Source organism: Plectropomus leopardus, chromosome 12 (assembly GCF_026936395.1).
Source record: "Plectropomus leopardus strain MGB_pleo_1.0 chromosome 12, ASM2693639v1, whole genome shotgun sequence".
Classification (NCBI taxonomy): domain Eukaryota; kingdom Metazoa; phylum Chordata; class Actinopteri; order Perciformes; family Serranidae; genus Plectropomus; species Plectropomus leopardus.
The window spans coordinates 32,079,704-32,091,156 of record NC_142187.1 but is presented as its reverse complement, the minus strand read 5'-3'; the positions used below and the strand labels follow the sequence as shown (position 1 = coordinate 32,091,156).

General features: G+C 38.5%; 1 protein-coding gene across 1 annotated transcript in view; it reads left to right on the top strand.

The window, feature by feature from the left end:
- The first annotated feature begins 272 nt into the window (after positions 1–272).
- The window catches only part of st6galnac3 (ST6 (alpha-N-acetyl-neuraminyl-2,3-beta-galactosyl-1,3)-N-acetylgalactosaminide alpha-2,6-sialyltransferase 3), an 89,232-nt gene continuing 78,051 nt past the window's right edge, over positions 273–11,453 (top strand). The window contains exon 1 of the mRNA XM_088085836.1: positions 273–500. Coding sequence (XP_087941962.1) covers positions 483–500 — 18 coding nt within the window. The 5' untranslated portion in view covers positions 273–482. The remainder of the gene's footprint in view (positions 501–11,453) is intronic.

Here is an 11,453-nt window from a genome sequence, read left to right as displayed (position 1 = left end):
AATATTACAAAGATGGGAAAAAGAGAAAGACAAGCTACCTCTTAGGACAGATTAAAATGATTTTTATGAATTTCACACATTCTTAAACACACTGTATTAGATAAAACAGAGTGTGTGAGCCGCCTCTGATAGAGATCCTGCAGCCTGTCCTCACACTGCTGCTGTAGAGGCACAAGTCAGGAAATCAGCGGCGGTCACGTGGCGCTGGCGGGGGCGGGGCTCTGCGTCTGCGCCGGCCAGTAGCAGCGCAGCGTCGGTCCAGGTCCAGGCAAGCTCCATGGGGGGAAAAAACCCGAGAGAGAGGAGACGAATAACGGTACACTCCAGTATTTATGGAGGCGATCCCCGCATTTAACCGCACCGCATCTGCGTGTCCTCTCGTGATGCAAACGTGAATAAACGTGTTTGGAAACGGACGCGCTGAACGGCGTTTTGGGGCTGACGAAAACAAGCGGTCCACCATTGTCTGCGTAGAAATAAGAATGGCCTGGATGTGGAAGGTAAGAGGGGGTTTCTCTCTCACATACATTACAGCCAAAAAGGGGAAAAGGAAGAGAAACCACCCAGGAGCTCCTGGCGGGTTTGGCTTTGCGTTATTGTGCGTTTAAGCAGCTGTGAGGTGAAATGTGAGCCGGTGATGGAGCTGCTGATGCTCCGGAGAGGTAATTAACCCTCCTGCTTTCTGTCTGAAGCCTGTTTTTTTTGGGGGGGGGGGGGGCTTTGAATTTGGGATTTTGGCTCGTGCACATGAAGGAAAACCAGGCCCTCCTGTTCGTTTTTGTGCACAGAGTCCACGTTTGTGTGTCATTTCTGCTGGAAAAGCAGTGAGAAGGCAGGCCATGCAGCCAGCTGTGTGCACAACATGCCTCCTGGCATGTTCAGGTGTTCACATGATGAGAGGACTTAAAAACACCCGCAGCTGCATGCACACATGAGGAGGAAGTTAACAGAAAGTTCCTCTTGACTTTCACTCTTTTCCTCATTGTTTCACTTTCCATTATAGTTAAATTAGTTAATATCACACAATGTGTAAGAGCTGAAGCTGTAATTGCTCATATACGACACAAAACAAACTAATCAAGGCTGCAGCTAATAATATAAAATGTAAAAAATGTCCACCAGTTTCCCAGAGTTCAAAGGATCAGTTTGTCTTAAAAAACTATTTAAAACAAAGATTCTTTGTTACTTTGAGACGCTGGAAACATCAAATGACTGACAATTTTGTCTAGATCAGTGACTTAACACCTGGATGTTTTCAGTTCATATGCCTTCAAAAGCATGTAAACCAATATATATTATGATTACTGCCTTGTTGTACACTGAATACTTTGGACCGCTGGATTACAAAAAACAAAAAAGCTATTCAGAGACGTCAACTTGAACTCTGGGAAAGTGACAGAAATATAAAAAAGGCAATTTTAAATCATCGTTTAACCCTCAGAAATCTGACAAAAAATCAGTTTCTTTTAAAAACATGGGAATAAAGGAATGAGCAACTTGGTAAGAAATGTTCCTTTAAATCGCAATAATTTCATAAAAGATGTTTATGTATTTTTTATTTTTACTAATATTATTTTATCTATTCTAATGATTTTTTTTGTATTATTTCATATTTTTTTGTATTTTCTTGGGGTCATTTTCTTGTGGTTTTTTTTTTTTGGGGGGGTATTTGTTGTTAAATTGCTCTGCTTCCCATGTTTTGGAAATAATTTTGTGAGGTTTCTAAGGATTAAATGATAAAATAAAGTTGCTTTTTTTTGTATTTCTATCACTTTCCCCAAGTTAATTTTTTTAAAACCAACTAATGGCCCAAATCACTCAAAGTATTTCGTATATAACAATGCAGTAATTATAATGTATAATGGGGAATAAAACATCTCCCCACAGTATTCAAATATGCTCAGTCATGGTAGTTTTTATTTCTTTCAAATCTATCAAAAGTTGGAAAACTATAACATAATGTGATAGTTCGTGTCAGTGATTTATTTTCTGCTTCATATGTAATTTATTTCATATTTGTACAAAACACTGTATACGTAAATGACTAAAGGGTTTAACCCATTATCAGAATAGTTTGGGATTAATTTTTGCTGTCAGAAAATAATGAAAAAAGTCAATCACAATTTTTCATTGGATGGCCTTTTCTAATTGTTTGTTTTGCTTGACCAACAGTTCAAAACCCCAAAGATATTCAGTTTGCAATCATCAACAGCAGACAATAATGACAGTTTTTCACATTTTAGACGAAATGACTGAAAACAATTTAGAAAATAGCTGTCACAGTGGTGACTTAAAATGGAATAAATAAATAACCTCTTCAACCTTATTGGTACTGAAACTTAAATAAATAAATACATTATTATTCTTATTATTATAAACATTTTTTCTTCCAGCTTTAATTCGTACTGAAACTTAAGTATTTCGTTGGTACTGATATTGAAATATAAAATGTATACAAAATCACACAAAACAAGCATTTGAGGTGATGAACTGTGTTCTAGTTGTGGATTAACAAACATTTTTGTGAAAAACATCAGTAAAACTTGTTGGAATCAAACATTTAGACAAAATTATAGATAGCATAACATAATAAGATCATAAAGTCAAAGTGTGATTCTAATTAGACTCAAGAAACACTAATATTGATTTATTGCCCAATCACTTTTCCACAGCACAGTGACACTCAGTGGTATTGATCTCAGTGCGTTGTGGTGGTAATTGAATAAAGTTTGTTCCCCTTTTCTTTCATTCATCAGTCAGTGTAGTTGAAGATCAGCTGTGTAGTTTTTCTTTCTTCAGAAAAACATTCACATTTATTTCTCTCAGAAAGTTAACATACAGTCTTTGATTGGTTTTATCAGACTTTATAAGTGTTTTGTTTTTATTCATTTAAAGGCACTTTGGTTCCTGTCAATCCTCCCACACCCACTGTAAGATATGAGAGTCTCTGTCAACAATGTGTCACTTTGCAAACTCGCTCGTGCTGTTTTTGTCATCTGAGACAGGAGATAATTTCACACTAGATTTGACACTGTAATATTATATTTCAAAAACATCTAAAAACAGGAACATGTAATTACATGGTGCAAATCGCAGAGTGATTGAAGGGAATGTAAAACAAGAGTGGACAGAAATAAATGAGCTGTGACTTCTCAATTGAACAACACCAGCTTATATTGCATTGCACCATTGCGCCGCTACAAAGTCCTTTTTGTTTTGCATTTTTACAAAGGACCGAACAACTGTTGCATCATGCCGCTCCAGTGCTTGATTTTAGACAGCATGCCGGCATTGCAAAATCAAACGAGGCATGAAGTTTAACGCAACAGCGTCGGCCTCTAGTATGACATATAACCTACGTGTCAGCAGCTCTTTCTGAACAATAACAATGGCATTAACTTGACATTAGCAATCGTTCACTGTACCTGTTATGTGGTGGCTGATTTCGTCCTCTGCTCAGAGGGTAAGGAGCTCCCGAATCTCATTGTTTTCCAAATTTGTGGACATTTATGGCCGCTGTTCTTCTTAAAGTTAGCTGCTAACTGCTGCTAGCTGCTTTTTGAATCTCCCGCAGTGAGTTGCACACATAAAGCTGGATTCATACTTCTACACTGAATATATTGGAATGGACATTTACCCTATCTTGTTATGCAACTCTCCAGAAATGTCACTATGTGTTACCGCAACGCAAACCTCCTGTTTATTTTATTTAGCCGAAAGCCATTTCCCTCAGTAAAAAACAAAACGTTTATGCTGCTGTCAGCTTGAAGGCAAGACAAATTTGCCCCCACTCCGCAATCTTACCTTTAATACTGACCGGAGACGCGACTTAACATTGTGATGTTCTCAGGTGTTAAAGGTGCAAGCAAATGGCTGACGGCACATAAATGAGGTAAAGATAGTCAGACTTAATTGCCCTTCATATAAATGTTTATACCTTTATTATTCTGGCTGAAAGTGCTACTGACAAGCCACCACTAGTGTCTAGTAACATATAGTTATAGTTATATAGTAACCTCCTCAACTTGTTTAGCCAACTTGTTACTCGTACTGTATTAGACGTATAAATGCGTACACAGCAGTTTCTGAGCAGAATGGAAACACTCTGCTGTTGTGTGCTGGTCGCATGTTTATTATACAAACAGTAGAGTCATGGCGTTTCCGTGCTTTTCTGCTGAGATAGCACTCTGTGATTCTGAGCAATAAATGGATGCAGAGGCTGAATAGATGGATGAAGTGATGATGGATGGTTGGATTGATTAAGTAATGTGATGAAAATAGGGTATTTCTGTTTGTTTTGTGTATTAATTTGAGAAATGTTACTTCATTGCTCCACAGATCTGATGCTTTCATCTGCCCTTATTCTTCATCTGTTCAGTGGAAGTATTAGTGATATTGACATCTCATAGTTTATGTCATGAAGTTTTTTCCATTGCACTTTGTCATGCTTGTTTTATCTTGCTTTTCTATCAGCAAAGTATAACAAGTCTGTATTTAGTTATTTTTAAAGAAAAAAAGCGTGTCAACTTAAGGCCTTTTAGACAGTTTGAACATGCATTGAAATAAATGGATGGAAAGGCATATAATTGCAGATATATCGATGTTTGCATATAATCTGGGCGGTAATAAACAGGAGGTTGCACTAGAGTAATTTCAAAGACTTGTTGACATTTAAGGGTCGAGCCAGACAGCTTCAACAAGTTTGTTTTTCCAGCCATAAAGTGCACTCAGTACTAATCTTTGTCACTTTAATTTTATTAAGGGGTCCTCCTCATAAATAGTTGTTTAGGCCTTTAAAACGATTTAGTTTTAAGCGTTTCAGATTGAATAATTCAAATACTTGATGAGGTCTGAAGAGCTAAAACGTTAACATAAAAAGCAAAGTTTCAGACTTTCCCACACATTGATTTATGTGTGGTGGCCCTCCACAATTAAAACATCTGCCGCCCCAAATCTTTTTTTCTGTTTTTGGAACGGGGCTGTTCATTCTCAGTGCTATTGGAATATATACAGTTCGATTATTTATTGCAACACACTCAGAGTGCAGAGTCTACTCTGGACACAAATGGAGCAGCAGAATGAAATGGAGTGCAGTGAAAGTGAAACTTATTTGCTGATTACACTGGGTCTTAAATATTGCATTCACTCACCTCTGCAGCAGCTCATTCATCATTCTTATCTGCTGTGATCATATTGATTGATTGATTATTCACCTGCGATTTAAATTCCACAAACTGCTCCTGAGGAAAAACAAACAAACAAAGGACAAACAAGTTCTGTTTCCTCTCTTCCCCCCTCTCCATTAGTTATTTTTTTCCTACGCAGCAGTTTGTGACTCCCGGGATAATTAATCTGTCTATCTGTTCTCAGCTGATCAGATGAAATTGATGGATGAGAGAAACGGCTGCTGCAAGTGAATGCAAACTTTTAGACCCTGAAGAATGAATGGTTAAGTTTAACAATGCGCCTGACGCTCTGCTGCTCCGTCTGTGCCCAGAGTACACTCTGTGCTCCAAGAGTTTGGTGCCATGACTGCCTGAACAGTACATTGATTCCAACAGCGATCTTGATTAGCTGTCCAGCTCCAAAAATAGAAAACGTATTTTTGGCGGCATGTTTTAATTGTGGCAGGCTGCCACCCTTGTGACATCACGGTAGCTGCGTACATTATTTAATAGAGTTTACGTTCCTTTCCCATCAGTCATGTCAGATTTATTTTGTGATGCCTTTGAGAACAGTACCTGTGGAAAAGTAACTTACCACACTGTGTTCAGGTGCATGAGAGGATGCACTTCTTAACCTCTCCTGCTTCGGTGCAGAGCATGACACAGAGTTGTTTTACTTGCAGTCTGCTACTTAGTTCATGTTTATAATTGGTGAGCGAGGCCTGCAGACAGAGCTCTGCCGTGCAGGGTTCCCTCTTTGTTAGCTTGTGTTTTAATTGGAGTGAGTTCATCCGTGAATAACTGTGCTCGAGCTGGGAAAGGCTGTGGCTGTTGTCCTCCATCAAAACAGTTCAGGATGAGCTCTCCATCACGTCTCATGGAAAGATGATGATGCTGCTGTTACCCCTAACTACATGTGGCAGAACAAGGCCAGCAAAGCGAGTTTTTGTGACGGGTTCACGTCGGTACACGCAAGCAGAAAGCATACAAAGAAATAAATTAATGCATGCACACACACACACACAGACACACAGTTGTTTGAGTGTTTGGAGAGGTGTTGTAACAGCTATGGGGAATGCAGCGAGTGTCCCAGTTCTTAAGAGTTTCGGGGATGAATGGCACTTCTCTGAGTCCCCCCCCCCGTCCCATGTGATTGTGTTACAGCAGAAGGCAGGCTGATAAAAAGTGCCCTGCCACAGTTTTAAAGAATGCGCAGGGCACCGGCAGGATGTCGAATGAGGCTCTGGTTTATATTCAAAGTGTTATCAACCCGTAGTCAGATTTCCTTTTGTGCCATTTGCTCCTTTTGTCTGTTTTCTTTCTTGAGTGTGAAGTTTACATGAGACCGTCCTTATGTTTTAAAGTTTGCAGTCTGGCTGCACAGGGTCCAGACGGTATAACCTGATCCATTTTTAATCCCACAGATCAATTGCAAATAGTTTAATAGATTCCCTCTTACACTAGTGATACAACTTTTTTAAAGTGGCTCCATAGCAGAAATTAGGTTTTACTCATAAATATGTTTAATATTAATCATTGCAGAATGAATTTAATTTAATTCCATGGTTCTGTTTCTTGCACTGGTACACTGTTACTTGTGTTACTTGTTTTGTTTTGCACTGCTAGACTCGTACTTTTTATATTTTATATTTGTATCTTCTATTTTATCTGTTTTTTTTTTCTATATTTATGTTGCACCAACCCACCAGAACAAATTCCTCGTATTGTGTTAACTATACCTGGCAATAAATCTTTTTCTGATTCTGATTCTGATGAAAATGCATCCAACAGTAACCCAGAACCAGAACTAAAATGTCAAAATTTAACTTCAGCACTGCAGTGTTGATACTTACACTCAAACTGAAATCTGCAAACTTCTTTAAACTTTAATCAAACAAAAAAAAAACACTTTAATCTTGTTTTGGTGTATCCTCTTCTTGTCATTCAGTGTCCCAGGGTCTCCACGGTCATGAAAAACCTGTTAAAGTTATGAAATTTCACAATCACGTTTTCCATGAATTGAAAAGAAGTTAGTAAAAATCATTATAGGTTTTGGAAAAGTCATAGAATTTTGTCATGTGTAATGAATCTGTTTTAGTAATCTTTCATTCATTCGCAGCAAATTTATTTTCAGTATTGTGATAACCTAATGTAGCTCTCATAAGAGTTGATTTATGATATTTTCTTCACCATCATTTCTTCATGAATTAAGGGTTCATTTTGGCCAAAACCAAGGAGGTGAATCTTGGAACAGTGGACTAACTATCTAGATGGCAGTTTTTGTGAGTTTTATTTTGTTGCTGTCGATTTTAAAGAAGTGCCTTTCACAAGGAGTTATTGAGGAAATTAAACTAGTTTTAGTTTGGTTTAGAGAAATTTAAATTCTGAAAGTGTATGGTTGTGATTCTATGTTAAATAAGGAAAATCTGTGTAAAAATATAACCTTTCTTGACATTTTGTGAGTTCATACCCTGGTGAATTTTCAGGAATGTAAAGAAATAAAAAAATAGATCTCTCGTCATTGTTTAGACCATGTTAAAACGCAATTGAGTCGGTTGCCGCATTGAAAACAGTACAACTCTAACATTTAAACAATTGATTTGGAAGATTTGTTTGCACCTCGTTTCTAACAAACTGCAAAAAATAGCTTTTTTAAGCACTTAAAAAAAGCTTGCAGTGCATGTAAAATCAACACTCCCAAGTCGTAGTAAGGGAAGGTTCTTCACATTTTACTGACACAGTTTGACGCTGTTTCCACAAAAATGTCAAAAAAAACAAAACATATTTCCACTTTTTGTTTTAAATTGAAAAACATGCCCAACAGCTGTAGTACCATTGTATAATATAAATTTCCTGGGATTTAAATTTCAGTTTGACTTTAACTGAACCTTCTCCCTGACTGAACGACCAAGAAGAAAGTCTTTGTCCCGCGGCTTCGCTGTTGCCGTCCATTCTCTAAAACCTATTTCGAGCCGACAGGGTACCATTTAAGCGTGCGACTTCTTTATCATGGTAATGTAACCTACATCTGTTGTGCAAACAGACTGGCACAAACTGCTGCGGGAGAAGCTAGTGCGAGGGTTAGCTCATTCACAGCGGTAACCAAGGGTGATAACCTCTCTTCAGATCTGGCATTAATCCAGCGGTTGCAGTAACTGGGCCAGCAGACTCTTCAACCATGCAGGAAATCTTATCAACATCTGGGAGGACTTAGGGCTTTCCTTGATCTCACTTTGTGTCGTTGGTCATGTTGGTCAGGTAGTCTCTAATCCAGGGAGGTTTAATCAAGTGTCATCCTGGAAGTTTGCGGTGCCTGAACTCTGCTGGTCATTTTCTTGGCTGTTTTTTTGTGCCCCAAATACAAAGAAAAGACAGCCAGAGTGTAATGAAAGAGCTGATTTGGCAGCCTGCAAATTAAGTTCCACTCTGTAATTGCAGTCACGGCCAGCAGCATAAAATTACGTGTCACTCACAGAGAACCTCTGGGCCATAACCTCTATTATTACTGTACATGCACTCACAAAGGAGCTCTCTAAAGCTGTAATGTCAAGGTGGAAGTTTTATACTTTAATTACCCTAAAACAAGAAGACAGAGCCAATATTCACGAAGTGAGGAATTAAGTGCAGTTATTAATCTGCCATTGTTCTTGCAGACATCAGGAGAAAGTTCAAACAGATTGTAATTAATACAGTAGAGAAAGTGCCCGGCCCTCATTACAGAGCAAAGTGCCATTATTTGCTCTTGACTTCCTTGTCTTGGGTTAAAAATAGATCCCGTAAGGAAACCAAATGATAAAATGCGTTATTACTTTTTAAACTTTTGATTGATTGCTGGAACTTACATTAAAGGTGTTTTAATTGCAAAAAATTAGACAAATTACATTTTTTTAAAAACATGTCAGTAGTGATTTTTTTGGGGGGGGGTAAATCAGTACAGCATAGGATCGCAGTATTTTTGCCCAGCAGTATTTTATCGATACAAAGCGCCAAGTATTGTTTTTATTATGCAAATTATTGATAGTACAAAAACAAATTTCGGGAAGCCTGCTAGAATAATAAAATCATCAGTTCTTTCAGTCCACTTCATGCAAACTACTGCAATAAAAACATGCTGTGAGATGAACAGACTGAAAACAATATTAAAAACTTTTTTCTTTGGGGACAATCTTTACAGTTAAAAAAAGGTAATGAATTGCAATACATTTTAATACATGTTATTGCAATACTCATATCGTGTCCTGGGACTTCTGGTGATTCCCACCCCAAGTGGTTTTTCGGATTTTAAAAATGATCTTAAACTGCTTCCAAATGATCTTCCTACACCTTTTGGGATCTTTGGACTCCCTTTGCGGACCAACTATCGACATTTTAAGGAGCAGAATCTTTATTTGTTAATTTATGAATTTGGCTTTGAGCCCAAAAAACAAACTAAATGCCTCCACATGACCCTGTGCTTTGGGTGTAAAGTGGAAATATTGCGTAAAGTGAAGTTTTGAATGAAATGCTAATGTGCAGTTTGTCTTTTTTTTGTATTCCTTTGCACCCCTCAGTAGCCGTGGCCAGAGGTATTACGCTTTGGGGCTGTCCGTCTGTCCATCCCATTCTTGTCAACATGATATCTTAAGAACACTTTGAGGAAATTTCTTCAAACATCCACTTGGACTCAACAGTGATTAGATTTTGGTCATCCAAACTCTTTTTCCTCTTTTCCTCTTCCTCTTTTATCATCTCATTTCATAAACTGCACATTTTGGCTGTAACAGTAGGAACCAACTTCAGAATTTAATTTTTTAAGCCATTTTTGTCCCTTTTTTATCTGATGTCAGAGCCTTTTTCTGGCCTTTTTTTTTTACAAACAGTTTTACTAAATGGTGAAAGAATACATTAGCTTTGATCCCAGTGACATTTGTGTTAACTTTACTCTGCTGTCAGGAACAACTGGCTTTACAGAAGGTTGTGATGCCATTTTCCCCGACCACTCTGCTTTGTTGATGCAAATTTTGTTTTTAGGATTTTTTTAATGATTTTGTTTGTTATGTCTCCATGCTGCAGATTATTTTTGGGTTGTCCATCCCATTCTTGTAAATGTGATACTTCAAGAAATCTAGTCAAATCTGGCACAAACGTCCACTTGGACAGAACCATGAACTGAATTGATTTTGGTGGTCAAAGGTCAAGGTTACTGTGATCATGTGTCCATCTCATTTTCGTGAACATGATATTTCAAGAAGGCTTTAAGGGAGTTTTTCCTCAAATTTGGCACAAATGTGGGCTCAAGGAAGAACTGAAGAACTTGTTTTTGTCCATAACTTAAGAATTCATACAATAATTATGACAAAATACATCTTTATTTTCTGCCAAAACACTTTTCTGGCCATTATTCAATGTCATAACTCAGAAACAGAAGGGGAGACATTTGGTTGGACTCTGAATCGCTGACACTGGTTTTGAAACTGTGCAGATTGGATAGATTTTCTGTGCTTTTGGGGGGAAGATGTGTGTGAAGCATCATGTTTTCACAAACATGGACGTAAACTGTAACTTCATCTCGACTGACACGCAGAGACAAACAACCGTGAGGAGGTAATTCTAGTTTGTATCGGTTGTGCATTTTTTTTAGATGTCATAAATCATCTCAAGCTGCTCCTCTATTGTCTTCTGTCTCTCTCGGGGGTCCGAACAGCGTGAATTAGTCTTTAATCTTCTTCAGCTTCTTATAATAACATCGGTGTTTATCTTGGAGGTTTTAGGAGGGATAATTTTCAGATAATCAGTTGGCCACAGCGTTTGTTTTTAACTACACCTGTCTGATCCGCCTGTAGCGCGTGCACACACACACACACACACGTTCAGTCGGACGGCGGATTCTTTTGGGATTAAAGGGTCACACACCATTTTCGGATTAAGACTGGCTTCTTAACACTTCTCTCTCCAGTCAGCTGTGAACTCCCACTCGTGGTTAAAGACGAGCGAGTCATCAGTACAATCTGTGAGAGCGATGGAGCTGCCAAGACGGCAGATCGCTGCTGGTCAGATGGCATCACGCGGCCCTGATGGCTCCCTGGAAGAACTGTGGCGTTCTGGGTTTGAACATGATCCAGGAGGTGTTTTGCCAACTTGCTGCTTTGCGGAAATGACAAATACCGGATGGACTTCACATTGTGTATGTATGAAGGAGAGAGCGACGGGTGCTGTCTGTGTGAGCGGTGACGTAGTGTGAACAAGCTGTTGGTGCTGAGATATGTGTGCCTCGTTTGCCCTGTGGCAGGAGAGGGATTTAAGATGTTT